This window comes from Ciconia boyciana, chromosome 22 (assembly GCF_034638445.1).
Source record: "Ciconia boyciana chromosome 22, ASM3463844v1, whole genome shotgun sequence".
Lineage (NCBI taxonomy): Eukaryota > Metazoa > Chordata > Aves > Ciconiiformes > Ciconiidae > Ciconia > Ciconia boyciana.
This window is the reverse complement of record NC_132955.1, coordinates 452047-473298: the sequence shown is the minus strand read 5'-3', so window position 1 is coordinate 473298 and position 21252 is coordinate 452047. Positions and strand designations below refer to the sequence as shown.

General features: G+C 68.1%; 1 protein-coding gene across 3 annotated transcripts; it reads left to right on the top strand.

Annotated features, from left to right (window-relative positions):
* The first annotated feature begins 6609 nt into the window (after positions 1-6609).
* On the top strand, positions 6610-20774 carry WNK4 (WNK lysine deficient protein kinase 4). 3 transcript variants are annotated; one of them, XM_072886177.1, is made up of 20 exons: positions 6610-7170; positions 13331-13503; positions 14069-14289; positions 14384-14541; positions 15215-15303; positions 15379-15598; positions 15675-15999; positions 16175-16305; positions 16377-16444; positions 16536-16677; positions 16746-16862; positions 16937-17092; positions 17418-17475; positions 17623-17775; positions 17945-18531; positions 18762-18858; positions 18975-19404; positions 19516-19718; positions 19886-19983; positions 20071-20774. In XM_072886177.1, exons 1-20 carry the CDS (start codon positions 6709-6711, stop codon positions 20086-20088), a joined length of 3906 nt encoding a protein of 1301 aa, XP_072742278.1. In that variant the 5' UTR covers positions 6610-6708; the 3' UTR covers positions 20089-20774. The 3 variants fall into 3 exon arrangements, with proteins under 3 accessions (XP_072742278.1, XP_072742279.1, XP_072742280.1); XM_072886178.1 differs by having other exon boundaries at positions 20068-20774; XM_072886179.1 differs by lacking the exons at positions 19516-19718; positions 19886-19983; positions 20071-20774 and having other exon boundaries at positions 19007-19211.
* Positions 20775-21252: the final 478 nt, after the last annotated feature.

Genomic DNA, 21252 nt, shown 5'->3' with positions numbered 1-21252 from the left:
GAGCAGCCTGGGTGTTTTCATCTATCTCTATTTTTCCATCAGAAACAAACCAGAGCAGCGTACCAGATTCTTTCCCTTCAGCCGCGTTTCCTCACTGCACCGGATGAGCACAGCAGCGTGCTGGGGAGAGGGTGGGCCTGCCCAGCCACCCGACCCGAGTGGGAAGCAGGCAGCACAAGTGCTTTTCTCCACGCGCCAGAGCTACGGACCACGTGGGCCCTTGCTGTCTGTCTTCAGGGCAACGTTTACTTTCATTTTCCACGTGCAGTCCACCGCAAGCTAATGGGTTTGTTGCAGAGGTGGTGGGGTAAGCTCTGTACAACAGTGGCTGGTAGAGGGTATGACTAAGTTTTTAGATTCTCAGTGCTGATAACGAAGTACCCAGCTTGTCAGAAACCACGACCCAGGTACAGTCTTTGACCCAGTAAATCCTTGATCGCTGACCAGTAGAAGCTGGGCAGCGGTGCCGGGGAAGGATTGCGCTCGCCTTTCCCATTCTTTGCCTGAGCATTCAGTGCTTGTTGCAGGCAGAGGTGGGGTGCTGCGCTGGAGCGACCTTTGATCAGACCCAGGGCGGTCGTCCTGAGGATCCGGTGGAGCAGACGGCGCCTGCTGCCCGGCACGCTTTAGCTGTCTGTCCCCAGCCGGTGCTGAACAGTCTGTCCTGCCCTTGGAGGACGGCTCGGCGCTGGTTCAGCTGCAGTGCTGCTGACACCCCTTGTTGACAGTAGGCAATTTTCAGTGTAGACAAGATGCCAGAGTCCAGGCTGAGTTTGTGGGGCTGGGAAATTTAAAAATGTCCTTTTTGTAGCAAGAGCCCATTGACCTGCACTCAGCAGGATGTGCTGGTTTGAGCTGGGCAGGTTGCTCTGGAGCTGTGGCTGGAGGCTGGTGACCAGGCTTCCCCTCTGCGCTGGCGACAGCAATGCTGCAGAGGAATCCCTGTGTGCCAGCACTTCTCTGCTGGAGAACGGCACCAGCGGCACTCATGCCAAGTCACCGACACGCTGGGCTAATGTGGTCTCTGATCCTTTCTGGAGACCATCATCCCTACGAGCACTGAGATGACTTACGTGAGCAAATGGGATGGCACGGCCCGCGATGAGCCGCCTGCCCCCTCCCGCCGGTGCCACAGCAGCCTGGGGGCAGCCCAGCCTGGTTTCTCATGCCCTGGGCTGAGCCCCCACCCGAGCTGTGAGGTTTGGGGGCAGAGGACGGATGTGGCAGCCCTCAGGACGGACACACTGGGGACGCAAAGAGCTGCCTTGGTGCCGCCGTGCACTGTCTCGCTGGGGAATGTCTGAGGGGGGCTGAAGAAGCCCAGATCCCCACAGCTGCCGCCAGCCACGTTTGCAGAAGCAAAGGCTGCTGCAGGCTGTGCCATGCCATGAGCCAGGAGCCCTGCAGCGTGTCCCAGCAGAGGCAGCGTGCGTGTCCCCGCAACTGGCACAGGCTCTGCTCAGCCCAGGGCTCACTGGTTGGACAAGGGTCCTCTGCGTTTGCAGCCAGGAAAGTCTCTGTGTAGGAATTGTCCGCTACCAGTGACTGCCCTGGGCTTGTTTCGATGTCCGAGATCTGCCTCTTCCTCCCTCTTCATGCCACCCACGTTGACGCCTTCCCTCTCTGGTTCCTGTGCCCTCCCCTCTTGCTGCTTTCATAACCCTGCAGCGAGCCATGTTTCTGTGCTGGCTGTTCTGTGCCTGATGGCATCTGCGTTTGATCCTGAATAACGAGCCTTTAGCAGCCAGGCCCGGGATGTTTGTACTTCTTGCTCTCTGCATGCATGATGCCGACCTCTCAGCATTGTGTTCTGAGTTGCATGTGCTCTATGTAACCTGGCTGTCCTTGAGTGAGCCTGTGTTCTTAATTAAATTTGCTCCCTTCTTAGGAAATGGCTGATGTGACATTAGATAAGCCTAAAACCAGCCTTTTTCTTTCCAAGGTGCTCCTGGCAGCAATTCGCTGCTCGTTTTCAGCTTCCTACTTAGTTGCTTACTTAGCGAGAGGAGGAGGAAGAGTACGTCCCCCCCTTCCAGAATGAACGCGGTGTAAAATTCCTTTTTCCACACCCTCTCGGCTGGTTGCGAAAGATCGCATCCAGCCATGCCTGCAAGGGCCTCGTGGGACCCACTCCCTGTGCCAGGCACGGCAGGGCCGCAGCAGCAGCGAGGTGCTCGCAGACGCTGCTGTCTGCCGGCGATTGCCCAGGGCTATGGGATGGGTCCTGGGGCTGGAAGAGCTGCTGCCGGCTGGTGCTGCTGCCCTGGAGGGAGCAGACGCTCCCTGGCTGTTCCCTCTGTGGGGGACGGTGGCAATTTGTACCTCGTGGTGATGTAAGCTCCTGTCGGCAGGTAAAACAAAGCCTTTTAATTGTCCTCTGAAACTGGCTTCCTTATCTTTATTTAGTGCGTCATGGCGTTTGATGATGTAATCATGGGATTGGGACACCAGAGCCAGCCCAGAGATGCTGCGTGAGGCTGCTCTGGTGTGGAAGCACTTGGGTGCTGGGTAGAGATGAAGGAGACGTAATTAGACTGCTCAGAGGGAGAGCGTGGCAGCCTCCAACCATGACGTTCCCGTGAACAGGAGCGGTCACGCCTCTTCCCGGTGCTTCAGGCACGGTGCGAGAGCTGCAGGCGCTCCCGGAGCACAGCGCAGGGCAGGGGAGGCCTGCGTTCATGTAGGCGTATGGCTGAAACCCCTCCGGGCAGCTGCCTCGCCTGCCGCTTCTCTGCCTCTGCTGCGCTGCCTGGCGCTGCCTGCAGCAGGGGATCACCCGCCCCATCGCTGCAGCGGGGCCAGTCCCTTCTCACGGGGGGTTTGGCACTACAGAGTTTAAAAACCCAAACGCAAACCTCTCTGCACTCCCAGGCATACCATCACGGGCACGGTTCAGGCTCCAGCACCCGGAGGTGCTTTCAAGCCTGGCCACGCAGCCCCGCGGAGGGGCTCACCAGAGAAGGTGGCGTTTCTGCAGGGGGGCTGGCACAGCCCCCTGCCTCCGGCCCGTGGCTGCTCTGAGGTCATTGCCACATCTGGCCACAGTGATTAGGGCTCGCTGGCCAGGGCGAGGTGGAGCTCGGGGGGGCCGGTGCTGTGATAAGGTGCTATCAGGCCCTGCACACTTGGATCCCGCTGGTCGGGGAAGGAAAAACGCCGGGAGGTTTTTTATTTAATGCGGCTAGTTCGGAGCAAGAGTTGTTTCAGCTTGATACATGTATATGTTGGGATAAACTTGCACAGGGGTTACATCTGAGGATTTCCTTAGCCCAGAGTTACAGATGTTATCTGCCTGGGGTTAAAGCCACAACCAAGGCTTAGGTGACATCTCCTCCTCCCTGAGTTCATGTGCGCTGGGGCAAGGAGGGACACAGCAGGAGGAGGCCAGGAGCTCCTGCGGGCGCTGGATGCTGAAGCCAACCAGAAACAAAGCCCTGGGTTGCTGCAGAGCCCTCCTCCGCTCTGACCCTTCCCAGGACGGGCACCCCGTGCCTCACAGCCCGAGCTGCGCATCCCCCATTTGAAGGGGACACCTGCATTCGGACCCGTCCTGGCCCCTCCGTGATCCCGCCCTGAGCTCTGGGATCAGAACGGACAATTCCTGGCAGGGCTCGCTGGAGCAGGGAGCTGAGCAGGGCTTTGATTCATTATCTGATCCCAAGGAGAGCAATTACACAGTCTCCTGTTCTCTTCCTGGCAGCCAAATGCAAGTGAGAAATGGGTTATAATACGTTGCCTGATTGCAGCGGTTCCTCAAAGCGACGGGCTGGCACTGGCAACCACAGCCCAGAAATGTCACCCTGATAACAGCCGGGGAGCTGCAGGCACCAGCGGAGCGCTGCGATGGGCAGCTGATTGTGGAGCAGGAACTTTTGATTTCGGGCCAAGCTGGCTCCAGCTTGGTGTCCTGGGCCAGGTCAGGAGGGAACCTGTGCCCCTGCCCGAGCTGCCTCCCCCCTGCCAAGCTCGCAGCATGGGACGGCATTTGGGGGGGCAGTTGGGGAACTTCTTGTTCACTGGAGAGGTGTGGTAGGGCAGCAGTTGGAGCAAACTTCACCCCTAATTTCCTCTCCCGTCTGCAGGGGCCTCACCGGGACACTCCTCTGCTCCTCTGGGATCTTCTGAGGCATCTCGTTTCACAATGAAAATACTTGATAAGGGGTTTGCTCTCCCTGCCCAGCTCGGGGCTGGCCGTCCTCGGGCCCCAGTTGCGGACATGCCGGGTCCATCCTGTGGCCGCCCTGCTCCATGCTGTGTGGAGGGAGCGAGGAGCTGGGACCGGTTTTCTTTCTTTGGGCTCCCCAGGCTGGGGACAGCCGAGCTGAGCACGCCTGGAGCTCACGCCTGTCCCGGGGCAGGGGGAGCTCCCAGCACAGCACAGCGAGCGCCCTTTCCCTGCCGGGACAGATCTGTTTTCCTGTTCAATTTACGAAGACATCAGCGTGCACTGGCCGGTGCTGGGGTCGATCCTCCAGCAGGCCCCACCGCTGCCTGAGCTGCCAGATTTGCCTCCGCTTTGGCAGCTGCAGAACGAGATGCGGTGCTGCCTGTCCCTCGGACCAGGCTGAGGATTTTCAGCCAGGAAGGACTGAAATCTCCACCTCTGCTGAAAGCTGTAGTCAGGACAGGATAAAAATAAAAGCAATTACTTTTTAAGCAGGGAGGTTTTTAAACCTGACATATATTACATGAGTAAAAGCTGCAGCCTCGTGTCCTGTGATGGGCTCCGGAGGAGAGGCAGAAGCTGAAGGACAGCTCTTCGCACACCTCCTCCTGCCCTCCCGGGCTGCGACGATTGCCCGGCTCCTGTGTGGGCTCCTTCCTTTGTGCAGCCTGCAAGGTGCTTGGAGAAGAGTTCAAGAGGAGCAGGAAAGCCCAAGAGATGTGGCATCGGAGGCGGCTGTGAGGGGACCGGGGTGCACCCCTTTCTGGCAACGGATCTGGTGAGAAGCAGGCAGGTTCTGGGCAGGTCTGGGGCAGGGTGCATCGGAACGGAGTCTGTTGTTTGGCAGAGCTGAGTCAAACCGTGTCGCATCTTACAACATGAGAGTCTCCCACGTCAGGGCCGGCGCGAGCACCGCACCCATCAGCCATCTGTCCCGGCCTTTTGTCTCTGGCAGCCATGGATGCCCGGGGCTCCGGCCAAGGGGCAGCCTCTCCCGCCGGCAGCAGGCAGAGCCCTGCGGGAGGGCAGGCACTGAACACGTGTTGTTCAGCCCGCGGTGGCTGTTCCCGCAGGACCATGCCCCACGCACGCTCCAGGGAGCACAGGGATGGGTGAGCACGTGGTCAACTGCTCTCTGCTCACCAGCCTGCGCTGCAGGCGAGCGGCTCTCAGCAAGGAGACGTCGGTCAAACCCCTTCCTGGGGAGGTGGTACCTGGCTCCTCCGGTGAGCTGGAGAGCAGGGCTGGATGAGCTGGCCCACGCGGAGGGAGCAGAGCCTGCCTGCACACGGGAGATCAGCACCGTGACACTCAGCCGAGCCAGGGCTTCTGTAGGAACGACAGTTCATTAAATGCTTCTCCCTATCCTCCCGCCGGACAGGGGTGTTTGTGGGCTGCGGCCGTGCGGGACGGGGCCTGCAGCTGTACTGCGGATCCAGCAGCCCCGCATCGCCCGGCATCACCCTGCGTGTGCCAGGTTAGCGTTTGAGGGGGACATGGCTGTGCTCCCGTGTCCATCCTCTCCTTAATGTTTCTGGTATCGCCGAGTAGAAACAATCTGACCTTAGGGAAAAGAAATTAGCGCCGGCCTCAATTGCTTTGTGTTTTGTGTAAACAGCCTCAGAGGGTAGAACAACCTCCTCGTTTAACCTGCAGAGACAACAAGCTCTTGTCCGGGCTTTTGGCTCGCGCAGGGCTGACACACACGTTCGTATCTTCCTGTTTGCATGACCCTAATTTCAGGATTTCGGACCGCAGCAAACCCGGAGAGGGGCGGCTGTCTGGGGGGCCCGGCAGCGCGGGGGCCGGTCCCGCAGCCCGGGGAGTGGGACGGGGCTTCTCCTGGACACGCAGCTCCGGAACCCCGAGCCAGAAGCTCCGAGGAAATCTCTAAACCAGGCACTTTCCTTCGGCTGCCTCGCCCCGCCTGGGCCTTCAGTTGCAGCCGCCCCATCGCCCGGAGCCCCTCGGGGGCGGCGGCGGGGAAGGGGCTGCCCTGCGGGGAGGGGAGGGCTGCGAGCCCCGGCTCAGCGCCACGGCAGCGCGGCTCCGGAGCTCCGGGCGGGAGCGGGGCCGTGTCCCCCGGCCCGGGGAGGACGGGGGGGACGACACACACACGCCAGCGTCCCCGCGGGCCAGGCCGGGTCGGTGCCGGCGCTGCGGGGCCGGGGCTGCGGGGCGGCCGTGGGCGGTGCCGGGGCGCGGGGCGCTCGCCCGCTGGGCGCAGCCCGTGTCCGCTGCCGCAGTGCTGGGCGCCCGTCCCGCTGCCGCTGCCGGTGCCGGTGCCGCTGCCGGTGCCCGCTGCCGCTGCCGGTGCCCGTGCCCGTGCCCGGTGGCGGGGCCGGCGGCGCGGCGCAGGCGGGGGGCGGCGGCCGCGCGGGGGCGGGCCCGGGCGGGGCGGGGGAGGGGCCGCGGGGCGGGGCCGCGGCGGGGCCGGGGCCGGGGCCGGTGCCCGGGCCGGGGCTCGGCGGGGCGCTCCGGGCTGCAGCGGCACCAGGTGCGAAGCTGCGCGGGAGCGGCCGCCCCGGGGCCGCGCTGAGCCGATGCTGGCGGCCGAGCCCGCCGCCGCCGGAGCCATGTCCCAGCCCGAGGCGGAGCGGGCGGGCGGCGGCTCCGCGCCGGAGCCGGAGCCGGAGCCGGGGCCGGGGCTCCCCGGGCGGGCCCCGCACCGCAGCCGCGGCCGGCGGCCCTCGGGGCGCGACTCCCGCCGCGCCTCCTCCCGCTTCAACCGGCGGAGCTCGGCCGAGCTGGAGCTGCTGGGCTACCCGCCGCCGGGCGGGGGCCGCGGGGGGTCGCCGCCGCCGCCGCCGCCGCCGCCGGGCGCCGCCGGGCACCGGGAGCCGGAGGAGACGGAGAGCGAGGAGGTGGAGACGCGGGCGGTCGCCACCTCCCCCGACGGCCGGTTCCTCAAGTTCGACATCGAGATCGGCCGCGGCTCCTTCAAGACCGTCTACAAGGGGCTGGACACGGAGACCACCGTGGAGGTGGCCTGGTGCGAGCTGCAGGTACGGCCGCCCGCGGGGCCGCGCTGCCGCCCGCGCCTCTGCCCCTGCCCGCCCCCTGCCCGCGCCCCGCCGGTCCCCGGCCCGGGGGCGGAGGGGGGGGGGGCGGGCGCGTCGGCGGGGGCAGTTGGGCCCTCCTCCGCCCGGTTTCCCCGGCGTGGGCAGCCCCCCCCTCCCCCGGCCCGGCCCGGCCCGGAGCCCCTCCGCCCGCCGCTGCCTGCCCGGGCCGCCGCGCGGGAGCCCGCGGGGCATCTCCCCCCGGCTGGAGCCCGGCCCGGAGAGCGCGGGGAGCCGGGGCCCCCGCGGCTGCCAGGCTCGCGGCCGGGGGCAGCGGCAGAGCGGGGCAGGGCGCTGCGGCCGGGCTCGGGCTCCTCTCGCCGCCCCGCGCTGCGCCCGCCTCTGCCGGTGCCCCGGGGCCCCGCGGGGCGCTTGGCCCGGGCCCGGGCTTCCCCGCTCGGCGCCGCCGCTCCCTGCCCGTCACGAGCCGTTTGCCTGCACGCCACGGAGCGCACCGGGGCGGCCGCGCTCCCGCCGCCGGTCCCCGCTCCGGGGGTTTACAGGTGGATCCGGGAGCGGCGGCCGGCGCTGAGCACCCCGCTGCCTTTTCGGTGCCCGCCAGCTTGCGGCTTTCCCTTTGGAAGGGCAGCGAGGGCAGAGGTGCCCTCTCCTGCACCGGCCTCCGCACGCGTGCCCGTGCCAGTGCTGGAGCTGGCTCCGGGCTTTGCTCCGATAGGCCTCGGCGTGCGCTGGGGCACGTGCCTGCGGCGAGCCTGGGGCTGGGTGTCAGTCGGGAGCAGGGTACGGTGCGACCTTGGTGCACTCCGGCTGCTTGTCCTTGGCTGCGGCGGTGTCCACGGGCACCTGCGTGTGGTTTCTGCGATGCTGCCAGGGGCTCTCTGCTGGGAGCACCCCGACCTGTGGTTTTCCAGGTCTCTGAGCAGCGTCCCCATCTCCTCTCTGCCGCCGCACTCCTCCGTCCCCTTCGCTGCTCTGCAGCTCGGCAGCGGGATGCTAACAGCAGGATGCTGAGGGCAGCGGTGAAGGTGGTGGCTCCGCAACACCATCTCCTGCTCGTTGCTTTTGATGGGCCTGATCTCGTCCACGGAGATGCACAGGGGCAGCCGTGCCGTGGGGCTCCCTTTTCTCCTCGGAGCCCCTGGGGAGGGGCTTTGGCAAAGTCCAAAGTCTCCGACAGGCTCCTGACCCTGGGGTGGCTGCTGTGGCTGGAAGGTCCAAGTCCTTGTTTACACAGAAAAACGTGTCTTGCGAGTTTGTTGTCTTGTTCCTAAAACCTCGGTGCAGCTGCAGGTGGCCGCCTGGGCTGGGTCCTTGGGGTGGCCGCGGCCCAGTAGCGCGGGAACAGATCCTGAGAGAGCGGTGGGGGATTTCTGGAGGGGCCAACTGCGGCCTCTTAGCGAGGAAGGTGAGGCCTTGGGCCTCTGCCTGCCTTCGTGGGTTGCACGACTGCTTCAGCTGGCTGCCGAGAGCCGGCTCAGCGCTCCCTCCCTTGCATGGCCCTGCGGCTCTGTCCGAACGCTCCTGAGCTCCGTTTGAGTCCTGCGTCCCTTTGGGCGGCGAGGGAAGCCGCTGGCAGGGAAGGGGTCTCCTCGGTGAGCCCAGGAACTTCTCTGGATGAGTCAGCCATGCCTGGCGCTTCCCGCCTGGCTGGCTCCGTGTCCCTCCCTGCGGGTCTCAGCCCCTCGTCGCAGACGTGCCCCAGCTCCCCTGCGCCGGCAGCCGGCACGTGTAGCGGGGCTGGCAGCACGGCTCGCTCCCTGCCCTGCTGTTGGTCCCCGCGGCCGGGCTGCGCTGCCCTGTGGGGCCCCTGTCTCCACCCCGGCTGTGTCAGAGCAGCTCCCACGTGTGCGCTGGGGCTGGATGCGGCCCCCGGTGCCTGTCCTGCAGCCCAGGGCAGGGGCCGCCTGCACACGGGGATCTGTTTGGCAAAGAGCTGGCTGCGGTCTGGCAGCGGTGCAGGCAGGGCGTGCCTGCAGCTGCGCGTGGGCAGCTCTGGTGTCTTGCAAGGTGGCTGCCAGGGGGACAAGGCTGCACCCTCCCAGGTGGAGGAAAAGGGGTCAGGAAGCAAAAACGCTCCCGTGCCCTGAGTCCAGCAGGCACATGCCGGCCCTGCTGCCTGCCCCACGAGCCTGCCGGGCCGGCACGGGCTGGAGCCGTGGGAGCCGTTCGCTTGGCCCACGGGGAGCTGGTGGGGGACGTGTGTGGAGAGACCGAGCTCCTGCCAGGGACCGTCCCATGAGCGTCCCGTGGTGTCTGGGACGCCTGGCAGAGCTGACTCCCTCCGCCACCCGCCGTCACCCTCCCAGGGGAGCGCAGCCCGGCTGTAGCTGAGAGCCCCTTGAGGGCTGGCTGGCACGGGCAGCCCCGGCCCCGCTCCCGTCCCGCACAGCCCCGGTACCTGCCCCCGCCCCAGCCCTCTCCCTTCCCCACCCGGTATTCGGCTCCATCCCACTGACTGCTCTTTATCCAGTGTCTCTTGTCCCAAAATCCACGTCCCACGAGGGGCTGAGAGCACAGAAGCAGACTTTTAAAAGTTTGGTTTTTTCAGCAATCATGCAAAGAATCAGACACTGTGACACAAATACGGGATTTGGAACCGCAAATAAAAATGGTTGTGGTTCTGCCCTTTTAAAAATAGCTTTGTCCTGTGTCTTTCACAGTTCTCCTTTTATTGCCTTTCAATTCTAAATGAATACCTAACCTCAGCCCTGACCTGTTCTGTTCCGGAGAGCCTCGTCCAGCTGCCGTGATGGCTCCCGATCCCAAATCCCAGCTCTCCGTGCCGTCCTCGCCCTGCCCTCCCCTCCCCAGTGCCTGGTGACCTGCAGGCTGTTTTTGCCTGTCCCCTGCCTTCCTGTGGGACCCCTCTGGGGACCTGCCCATCCCCGTCCCCCCGTGCCACTGCCCCCCAGTCCTGAACGCGGTGTCTGTCTTTGCCTCCTGCCCGCGTCCCACAGCCCCGCCGTGACCTGTTTGTGCTCTCCAGCTTTAGACTGGGGACTGTTTCTGTTGATAGGTGCTGCGGGTGGTGGGGAAGGAGGAAGCAGGGAGGAAACCAGAGGCCCGGAGTGGGATCAAGCTGTAAATACCTGGCCGTGAGCGGTTTTCCTGTGGGTCCCCTCGGGCTCCCTGCGGGAGAGAGCAGCCTGGGCGGTGGGCGCTGCTGTGCCTCCCCCGGCTCCCTTGCCCAGGTCAGGCAGGTAACCTTGGCCGGCTGCCCTGGGAGCTGCAGGGCACCTTTCTTCCCAAATTCCTGCATCTTCCCAAAATCCTGTCCCTCACATGCCCAGCCCATCCTGCCTGCAGTGGTTGGGAATTGTGCTGCGACTGAGCCTGGCGAGGCCCTGGGGCAGCGCCCGGGGCTCATCCTGCACGGGGCTGGGGTCTCTGCCTGTCCGGGAGACGAACCAAGGAGACTGGGGGGATTTGCTCGACGGGGGTCCTGCGGGCTTGGGAACGCGAGTGTGGGCACGCTCGTGCGCCTACAAGCGTGCACAAGGTCACCGCTCAGCAAGCGGTGGGGGGCAGACCCACGGGGAGGAGCCGTGGGGTGCGGGCACCCGCTGCTGCCGTAGTGCCGGCTCCTCTGCCGGGGGGCTCGGGACCTGCCCACAGCTGGAGGTGCTGTGGCCATGGCCAGAGGGAGGGTGCTGGGCGGTCTCCAGCGCCTGCTCTGTGCCCCACCACGGCGTCGCTATGAATGTCCTTCCGGTGCCTGAGTGCCCCCCTTTCTGGGCGCGACTCTCGGCCCCGCACAATGGGGCTTTCACAGGCCGCCACCGGGACCCCCCTGCCCCGGGGCATCGTGGAGCCGGGGCCCTGTGCGGGCTGTGGGAGCAGGAGAGCCCCGTGAGGGCTGCGGACCCTGTGCCAAGCACCGGCACTTCCTCGCGCTGGGGAGAGCCTCTTGCCGCAGAGGCAAGAGCCGTCCTGGGCCACCGTGCCCAGCCCTCCCTCCTCCCATGCTGGCCTCGGCTCCCGCCGTTGGCCGTGCCGGGCTCCCCGGCAGCCAGCTCCTGGCTCGCGGGATGGGGCTGGACTGCTGCCACCCCGCTCCTCACCCGGCCCCACGCTGCCATCCCCAGCGTCCTGCTCTGCCCTGCGCGAGGTGCTGCTAGGAAAGGACACGGTGTCCCTGCCTGCTGTGTGGAGCCCTGCCTGCCCTGCCCGCCCTGCCCTCCCGGGTGCCCAGTCCCTGACGAGCAGCTCCTCTGGCTGGGCTGGGGTCAGACTGGGCTCAGCTCCCCGCTGCTGGCACCCGGTGGGGAGCGTGTCGGGGTGCCTGGCCGTGGGACCGGCTGCCACTTCGGTCGTGCGGGAGGAATGGTGCCAGGAGAGCCCAGCAGCCCTGGCACAGGCCTGGGGGACGAGCTTGGGTCCCCCGGGCCTTGCTCCAGGCACCCTGGGAGAGGTGGTCTCATGCCGGGGGTTCTGCCTGGGGTTGGGGCTGTCATGGCGGGGGCCGCGCTGGCACGACCGCTCCAAGCGGGGGTCCCCTCTCGCCAAGCTGAGAGAGCTGTGGCTGCCCATGGCTCCCTCCCTGCCCCTGTTCGTAGCCCGTGCCAGCTTCCCCTGTGCCCTTGCAGGTTTGCGGGGCACAGTGAAGCCTCTGGGCTCCTCGGTGGGGAGTGGGGGGCCAGGGGCTCTGAGGGCTGCCGTGGCGCTGGGCAGGGTAGCCGGCGTGCCGCTGGGCCGCGCAGGGGCTTCGGTTGCTGTTTTCCTCCTCGGGTATGAAAGGTGCCATTCATCCCGCTGCAGCAGGGCTCAGGTTCTCATCTGGGCTGAGCCGGGTCCCTGAGCGTGTGTTAAAAGCAGAGGGGATTATGGAGCGGCTCCAGCCAGGCCGTGGGGCCGGCCGTGATGCAATGAAAATATTACAAAAGCTGCCTGGGCTGATGGATGGCGGCTGCCGGCCAAGGAGCGGAGCACGGCTCTGGCAGCGCCTGCCGGCAGGAGCGCAGCGGCTGCCTGCGGCAGCTCGGTTTTCCTTGGCCCCGTGAGCGTGGACTGGACGGGGGTCCTGGCTGGGTGGCCCCCAGGCTCTGCAGTGGCTGGGCCCTTTGGGGCCCTGGGCTGCAGTGGGGTCGTTGCAGGGGTGCTGCTCTGCTCCTGCTCCTGCTCCTGCTCCTGCTCCTGCTCCTGCTCCTGCTTCTGCTTCTGCTTCCGCTTCCGCTCCTGCTCTGCTCTGCTCCTGCTCTGCTCTGCTCCTGCTTCTGCTCCTGCTCTGCTCCTGCTCTGCTCTGCTCCTGCTCTGCTCCTGCCCGCAACTCGGCACTCGCAGCTGCCCGGGCTCGGGGCAGGACCCGGCTCCTGGGGCTGGCTGGCTGGCTGCCCCCTCCTGCGCTGCAGGGCCGTGTCCCTCCAGGACCAGGGGTCTGCGTCCTCCCCGCTGGCCCCGGCCCCAGCTCTGCTAGGTGCCCGTGTCAGCGCTCGGCTTCGGTTTCCACTTTAATTAACTCGAGCAGGAGGAACATGGAAAAACCTGGGCTGGAGCCTCCCCCGCCTGCTTTCCCCAACAAAGGCCTCATTGAGGCTGGCCCGGCACCCTGCCATGCCGGTGCCCGCTGCGGGGAGCCGGTGGTGCCCCGGCGGGGGGCAGGGCTGTCCCGGGGGCAGAGGGGCCGCGGCCGTCGGGTCTGCGCGGGGCACGCTGGCGGGCGGCGGCCGTTGCGGAGCCCCCGCGCGTCCCCTCGGCGGGGTGGCCGCAGGCTGGGGGTCCCCGTCCTGCGGGGGGGGTGTGGGCACCGCTGGGGGCCAAGAGCAGCGGGAGCGGGGACGGGCGGCCCCGGCACGGGGCAGCTTTCACGGCAGGGAAGCGCCCGGGCTTCTCGGTGCACCGGCTGTTGTGGGAGACTTCGGCCATCCCTCCCCAAACCGGGGGAGAGCGGCTCCATCCAGGGCAGCGCTGCGCAGGGGGCTGGGGTGCAGGGACCGGCCGGGTGGGGTGAGACCGTGGTCTGGGACGGCCCCAGCCCCACGTCAGCCCCTGTGCCGGGGGACAGCAGGTCTGACAGCAGCCCCCGCTGCCTCCTACGTAGGGAGCAGGGACGAGGACGTGAGGGTCTCTTGTAATCAGGGCTTGCTGGGCCCCTGCGCTTGCTGGGGGCCCTGCGTGTCCCCCTCACCTCCCCACTGGCGCCCGCAGACGCGGAAGCTGTCGAAGACAGAGCGGCAGCGCTTCAGCGAGGAGGTGGAGATGCTGAAGGGGCTGCAGCATCCCAACATCGTCCGCTTCTACGATTCCTGGAAGTCATCCGTCAAAGGCCAGATCTGCATCGTGCTGGTCACAGAGCTCATGACGTCTGGCACCCTGAAAACGTGAGCAGGGACCGCCAGGTCGGGGTGCGCAGCGGAGGGGACGGGGTCCCGGAGGTGACAGGGAGGTGAGGGGCAGGTCTGCACCCCCGCCTGGGCACTTGACGTGGGCGTTTGGGTGGGGCTGACGGGCTGTGGTGGGCTCAGGCGGGATCTGGGCGGATGACGGGGCAGGGCTGGGAGCTGGAGACAGAAATCGGGGGTCGCTGCTGGATGTTTGGAGACCTGGGAGCTTCATTGGCACTGTCCTGCACGGGGATGGTGTGGCCCGGGCACCCGGGTGCCGAGTGGGGCGGCAGCACTGGCCACTCGCCCTGGCTGGCTCCTGGCACCGGCGGCTGAGGGAGCTCGGCTCCTCCTGGGCTGTGTTTTCTGGGCTGCCAGTGCAGAGCCCAGCCAGGGAGGGGACCGGGAGCCCCTGACTCCAAGACGCTCTTTGCCGCTCGCTCTGTGTGGGCACCCACCTTCCGATGGGCTCAGCATGGCGGTGGGAGAAGGGTGGGCTGGGGCCGGGGCCGAGGCATGGGGCTGAGCCCCATGGGTCCAAGCCCCGTGGGCCCCCCGGCAGCTATCTGAAGCGGTTCAAGGAGATGAAGCTGAAGGTACTGCAGCGCTGGAGCCGGCAGATCCTCAAGGGGCTGCATTTCCTGCACACCCGCTCGCCCCCCATCATCCACCGCGACCTCAAGTGCGACAACATCTTCATCACGGGCCCCACCGGCTCCGTCAAGATCGGGGACCTGGGCCTGGCCACGCTCAAGCGAGCCTCCTTCGCCAAGAGCGTCATAGGTGGGGTCTCAGTGGGGCCGGGCTTGCGGCCGTCCCGTGGTGGTCGTGGGTGGGTCGGCGCCCCAGGGGTGCTGAGCCCCGCTGCTGCCCCCAGGCACCCCCGAGTTCATGGCACCAGAGATGTACGAGGAGAAGTACGATGAGGCGGTGGATGTATATGCCTTCGGGATGTGCATGCTGGAGATGGCCACCTCAGAGTACCCCTACTCCGAGTGCCAGAACGCCGCCCAGATCTACCGCAAGGTCACCTCGGTGAGCAGCCCCGGCCCCCAGGCTGGGGACAACGCTGCTGGCTGGTGCGGTGGGCATGGGAGCCAGGGCGAGGGGCGTGGGGGGGCCGGTCAGATGGAGCTGTCGGGCCTCGCTGCTCCCCAGAATGTGTCACCATACATGTTGTGCAAGCAGCTAAAAAATAGTCTATGTGGTGAGAGGGTGCTGTGCCAGGGTGGGGGGCCTGCGGAGGGCAGGGGGGGCAAGGCTTGGTCCTTCGCCCCATGCCAGGCGCTGCCAGCATATTAATGGGGTGGAACGGGAGCGGGTCGGCTCAGCCGTCCCTGCCTGGGGCACCACGGCTGCCCCAGCCGGTCCCGGCTGGCTCCTGCCTGCTCCTGCCTGCTCCTGCCTGCTGGGGTGGAAACCTGGAGCCCGGGGGCGTCCTGGCCCCGGCTGCCCGCGCAGGCATGCGTGGCCTGGCCATGGGAGCCGCGGCCAGGCTGGTGGAGCCCTGGGCTGGGAGCCCTGTCCCCACATGTCGCCCGCTGCCGGTGGAGCTATGCCTGGGGCGCTGGGGGCTGTGGGGCCGCAGCTGCCTGGGTAGCGTCCGGCAGCCCCGCGGTCCCGCAGAGCCTGGGTTCAGCCCCGGGCCCTAGAACCCGGCGCTGCGGCAGGGTCTGGCACAGGAGGCACTGATGCCCGTCACCCCCAGGGCCTGAAGCCCAGCAGCTTCTACAAGGTGAAGGTTCCGGAGCTGAAGGAGATCATCGAGGGCTGCATCCGCATGGACAAGAACGAGAGGTGGGGGGGAGTGGGGGCCTGGGCGGCAGAGTCTCCCCCAGCCCCCGGCCCCGCGCTGAGCCGTGCTCCCTGCAGGTACACCATCCAGGACCTGCTGGAGCACTCCTTCTTCCAGGAGGACACGGGGGTGCACGTGGAGCTGGCTGAGGAGGACGACGGCATCAAGTCTGGGCTCAAGCTCTGGCTGCGCATGGACGACACGAAGAAGCTGCATGGCAAGTACAAGGACAACAATGCCATCGAGTTCCTCTTCGAGCTCTACAAGGACGTGGCGGAGGAGGTGGCCCAGGAGATGGTGGGTGCAGGGACGGAGGGACCCTGAGCGCCGCGGGGTCCCTGCGCTCTGACGTGATGAGCCCTCTCCCGCACAGGTGGTCCTGGGCTTCGTCTGTGAGGCCGACTACAAGCTAGTGGCCAAAGCGGTGCGGGACCGCGTGGTCGCCATCAAGCGCAAGCGGGAGAAGCTGAAGCGCACCCAGGATGTGCCGTTGCCCGCAGAGCCAGAGCAGCCACCGGGTGTCCTGCGGCTGCTGGAGGAGCTCAAGTCCCCGCTGCCACCTGGTGCACCAGCCCTGGCCGCCCCCGGCTCCGGGGACTCCGTCTTCAGCAGCAGCTTCCCCCCGGAGCCCGAGGAGCCAGAGGCTGACCAGCACCAGCACTTCGCCTACCAGCACACCAGCTACTCCTCGGCCACCTGTGCGTAGGCGCCGGACGGGGGGACAGCAGGGTGACCCGGGGTGGGAACCGGGCAGGGGGGTCCCTCCCCACCTCCAGCCGTGCTGTGCGTCCAGCCCCAAAGCCGTTTCCTGGGGGTGCAAGCTGGGAAGGCGGCTTCGTCTCCAGCCACGCTCACGCAAGCACTCCTCCGCAGCCGACTGTGAGACAGACGGCTACCTGAGCTCCTCCGGCTTCCTGGACTCCCCGGACGCGGCCCATCGCAGCTTCTCGGCAGGGGACCCCGCCAGCCCACCGCCCACCCGCCCCGCACGCTGCTTCCCCACGGTGAGCGGGGCCCCACGGGGCTGGGGGTCGGGGCGGCCGTGGTGCCGGCTCATGCCGTCCTCTCCCCGCAGAGCATCGCGGTGCAGCTGCCCACCGAGCACCTCCGCCCCGCCAGCGGCTTCTCCTCCCCGGTGGACAGGTGAGGCCGCGGTGGGCTGGGGGGGGCTGGATGGGGAGCGCGGTGGCTGGGAACGGCTGCGCTGATGCTCTGGCGCTGGGGCTTCCCGCAGCTACACCTCGGACGTGGCATCCGGCATGAGCGATGGCTACGAGGGGCTCTCAGCCAGCGAGTGGAGTGCCAAGCTGCCGCCCAAGAGGACCTCGGGGAAGCTGCTGCGGCGCCGAGCCCGGTCCAGGCTGCGCATCACCAACGTGAGTGCCGCGGGTGCCGGGCGGGTGGGCGGGTGCTCCCCGAGCTGAGCCGGCCCTGCCGCCCACAGATCTCCGACAAGAACGACCGGGTGGTGGAGTGCCAGCTGCAGACCTACAACAACAAGATGGTGACCTTCAAGTTTGACCTGGACGGGGACAACCCGGAGGAAATTGCGGCCGTCATGGTGAGCACGGGGCGGGGCTGAGGATGGGGGCCTGCCCGGCCGTGCTGGGTGCTGACTGGCCCGGCCACCCCTAGGTCCACAAGGAGTTCATCCTCAAGTCAGAGCGGGACGGCTTCGTCCACCGCATCCGGGACATCATCCACCGCGTGGAGACCCTGCTGCGCAAGGACGGGCACGGCGCTGCCGAGCTGCCCGAGAGCCCCGAGGCCGAGCACGGCGCGGGCAGCCCCGTGAGTACCCAGCCCGGCCCCGCCAGCGCTGGGGAAACGGCCGACGCTGGGTGCGGCTGGGGGTGCTGCCCGGCCCTGGGGAGCCCAGCGGGGAGGGGGCCGGGGGTGCAGGCTCCTCCAGCCCTGGGCAGGAGCGGTCCCCGTGCCCGCGGCTCCGGGTCACTTGCCCGCTCCTGTGACGGGTCGTGGTGTGCCCCCGCCCAGCGGAGCCGCCGGCTCCTGTCCCTGCACGCGGTGGGGCTGGGGTGGGGACCAGCGGGGACACGGCTCAGGCTGTCCGAGGTCTCTGCCCCGGTGCTGGGCTCAGCCACATCCCTCTTGGCAGGCGGAGCTGCAGCCACAGGAGCTCTCTCGCTCCATCTCCTCTTCGTCCTCCCTCAGCGGTATGTCTCTGCCCCTCTGTGGGCCCTTCCCGTGTCCCCCCCCCGCCAGCCCCGTGCAGGGCGGGTGACGGCCCCGGCTGAGCCCGGGGGGTCCCGCGGGACGCGTCCTGCCTCGGCTGAGCGTCGGCTGTCACCCCTGTGCCGCAGACCTGGGCTGCGCCAGTCCCAGCCTCTCGGTCCAGTCCCCTGTCCTGCCGTCGCTGAGCAGCTCCCCGTGGGACAGCAGCCTCGCCAGCCCTGCGGAGCCGCCGGCAGCCCCAGCCCCTGAGCTGTGGCCGACGCTGCAGCGCTCCCCCGCAGGTACCAGCCCCGGCAGGGCCAGGCAACGTCTGTCCCTCCGGGGCTGCCGGCCGCAGCCTGCGCGGCCGCTGCGCCTCGGCCGGTCCCCGCCGGCACGGGGCTCGGAGCTGCCTGGGCGGGGGGGGCTCGTGGGGGTCAGGGGCCGCTCCTGGCACTCCTCTCTCCGCAGGCTCTGTGCAGACCTGGCCCCTCGTCTCGACGGCTCCCTCGTGGCTGACGGCGTCAATGGCATTCCCGCAGAGCCCCCCGAGCACCCCGGGGGGGCCTGTCCCCCCGGCCCTGCCCCAAGCCATCCTGTCCCCGCTGCCGCTCCCCACGTCCCCTGTCCCCAGCGGGCCCAGCAGCCCCCTGAGCCCCCCTGTGACCAGCACGCCCTGGTCCCCCACCGCCCCCCTCCTGTCCCTGGCCAACGTCTTCTCCCTGGCAGTGATGAGCGTGGCCCACACGCTGCTGCCCGCCGTCTCCTCCATCGCCAGCTCGGGCGGGCACCTCTACCCCCCGCTGCTGCCGCGGCCGCAGAGCCTCGTCCTGGGGCCCCCGCGCTTCGTCTACCCCGACCCTGCCAGCATGGCCAAGCCAGCCCCGGCCTGCGGTGGGACCCTGGAGTCAGCGGGGGCTGACGTCCCCGCTGCCGGGGGGCCCGTGCCATTCCCTCCCCCTGCACCGGCCCCGCCGTGCCCTGCGGGCAGCGAGGCTGCGGGGAGTCCCCTGCCATCGCTGAGCACGTCCACGCTGGGGAGCTGGGAGGGCAGCATGGTGAGTACGGGGGTGGCAGGGCCTTCCCGGGGCCGCTCGAGGTGGGGCTCAGCGCGGCAGGGGGCTGGGTTGTCGCTGCAGATGCTGCCCTGAGGTGGGACAGGGAGCCCCTGGGGTGCGGGGAGGGCTGGCGGGCGGTGGGTCCCAGGGCACGGGAGCAGCAGCGGGGCAGGGCAGGAGACGTGGGGGGACCGGGGTTGAGGCGCCTGACGGTGCTGGGGTGCCTGCAGGTGCCGCCCGACTCCCCCAGCCCCAGCCACCCCCTCATTATCTCGGAGTCGCCAGCCCCCGGCATGCCCAAGGCCTGGCTCTCGCCCATCAACGAAGGTGAGGCGGGGAAGGGCCGAAGCTGTGCTGCGCAGCCGCGTCTGTGCTGGGGCACCGCAACGTCCCTGCCAGCCCATGTGCCCCAAACCCCAACAAGTGCCCCCTGTGCCCGGCAGAAGCCAAGCCCCAGGTCCTGGGCCGGTTCCAGGTGATGCCGATCAAGGACCCGGCTACAACCGCCCCAGTGCCGGCCAGCAGCGAGGGCAGCAGCGAGGGTGAGGAGCGCGGTGCGGAGCTGGCAGCAAGCGGCTCCCCCCTGCCCGCGGCCCCCGACACAGGGGGCAGCTCGAGCAGCGACTCGGACTCGGCGCTGGAGACGGCGGAGCAGGACCCCGAGGCTGAGGAGGCTCTGGCTGAGGAGGGCGCGGTGGTGCCGGTGGAGAGCGATCGGGACGGCCCCGGGGAGGAGGGCGCAGACAGCGCGCCGCAGGCGGTGCTGGGCCAGGTGTGGCTGAGCTACTCCCGCAGCTTGTCCTACCTGAGCAGCGACGACACCGAGAGCGAGGACGAGGAGATCTGGGAGGAGCTGCAGAACCTGCGCCAGAAGTGAGCAGCCCTGTGGCGAGCCGCCGCGGCGAGAGGGGGAGCAGGGTGGTGGGCTGCACCCGGGGGCGGCGGGGCGCACGGCTCAGCTGCCAGCCCTCATCTCCTGCCCAGGCACCTGGCCGAGGTGCAGCTGCTGCAGAGCGCCCAGAAGAAGGAAATCGAGGAGCTGTACCTGCGCATGGGGAAGCAGCCGCCGCTGGGCATCGTCTCCCCCGCCGCCGTGCTCTCCAGCCGCCAGCGACGCCTCTCCAAGGGCAGCTTCAACCCCTCCCGCCGCAACAGCCTGCAGCGCCCGGAGCTGGCGCAGCCCCCAGGTGCCAGCCCCCGCTGCCCCAGCTCCCTCCCTGGGCCCCTGCGGGCTGGGCGGGGGCCGCGGGACGGGGACCCCGGGGCCGGGTCGGGCCTGCGCGGGGCGCAGCTCCGCGCCCCCATCGGTGCCCCCATCGGTGCCCCCCGGCTCAGGGCCAGTCTGTCCCCGCAGGCATCATGCGCCGTAACTCGCTGAGCGGCAGCAGCACCGGCTCGCAGGAGCAGCGGCTGAGCAAGGGGGTGACCTTCGCCGACGACTTCGGCCGGATGGTAAGGGGCGGGGGGCCGATCCCGCTGCCGGTGGCCCCGCGGCGCTCCCGACGGGCCCCAGCTCATTGCCGCTTCTCTCCCCAGTAGCCGGCTGGCCGAGAGTGACTTCGTGAACTACCTCAACCAAGTGCCTGCTGCCCCGGGGCGGACGAGAGCCCCTGCACCTCCCGGGAGGACGGCGCCGGCCCTGGGGGCAGCCAGCGCCCTCGGGCTGAGCCAGCCGGGTGCCCGGCCCCCGCCCGCGCCCCTCGGCCGTGCGCCGGGGCCGGGTACCTGCTGCCTCTGTACGGGAGGGCAGGCCCGTCCCACGCTCGTCCTCCCCCTCCCTCCCTCCCTGTGCCCCCCCGGCCCCCTCCCCGCCGTTCCCAGCCCGTTTGCCCAAGCCCGGCCCCAGCTGCAGGACGCGTGCGAGGCGCCGCGTCCTTCACGGCTTCGCTCCCAGCTGAACCCGCGCAGGCAGAACCAGGCCCCGCCGGCGCCCCGCCACGACCCGAACCACAGCCCACCGCGTCCCGGTCACAACACATCCCCGCCCCAGCCACCACGCCGTCCTCCAGCCCTGACAACGCGCGGGGCCGAGCCCGCCGCCCCGGGGCTGCCCTGCTCCCTGCCGCCCTCATCTCGCTCTGCGCAGGCAGGAACGAGCCGGCTGCCGAGCGGGAAGGAGCTTCCCTCGGGCCTGTGAGGCGATGGAGCTGGTGCACCAGGAACAGCAGCAGGTGCACTGTTACGAACTGATGTCTGGAAAGTGTTTTCATAAATATGAATTAAATACAAATGGGGTCTGTCTGCGTCTGTCCGGTGGGACTTGTGGACACTGTCCTTGCTGTTGGCTCATGACAGAAGATGATAAAATGAAGAGCAAAGTAGAAAATTCCCCCATCTCAGCAGACACCCGAGTGGGTGGTAAGATCCTGAGCTGGACTCTGGCCACCAGCTGCGTTAAGAACAGGCACTGACGCAGTCTCCAGACGGGGCATTTATTGTGGAAAGGGGCGAGCCCCTGGGCACCCCTGCCCTTCCCAGGAGCAGGTCCCTGGCAGAGAGCCTGGCCGCTCTCCAGGAGAAAGGGGGCTGCCTGCAGGGGAGGAAGCCCTGCCTGCAGGGGAGCCCCCCCCAGCGCGTTTCCCCGGACCGCACCGAGCGCCGCGCAGGCCCAGGCCCCCGTAAGGGCAGCGGCCCCGTGCTCAGGGCCAGGCGGTTCCCCTGTGCTCGAGGCCCGTCCTGCCCTGCGGGGGCTGCAGCTCACTCACGGGGTGTACCGGGACC

Excerpts from the sequence above, each read along its gene's own strand:
- WNK4 (XM_072886177.1), top strand. The coding sequence starts at position 6,709 with ATGCTGGCGGCCGAGCCCGCCGCCGCCGGAGCCATGTCCCAGCCCGAG. Across the intron at positions 15,304-15,378 it reads CGCATGGACAAGAACGAGAG|GTACACCATCCAGGACCTGC; the intron begins GTGGGGGGGAGT and ends TGCTCCCTGCAG. Across the intron at positions 19,719-19,885 it reads GGAGCTGGCGCAGCCCCCAG|GCATCATGCGCCGTAACTCG; the intron begins GTGCCAGCCCCC and ends CTGTCCCCGCAG.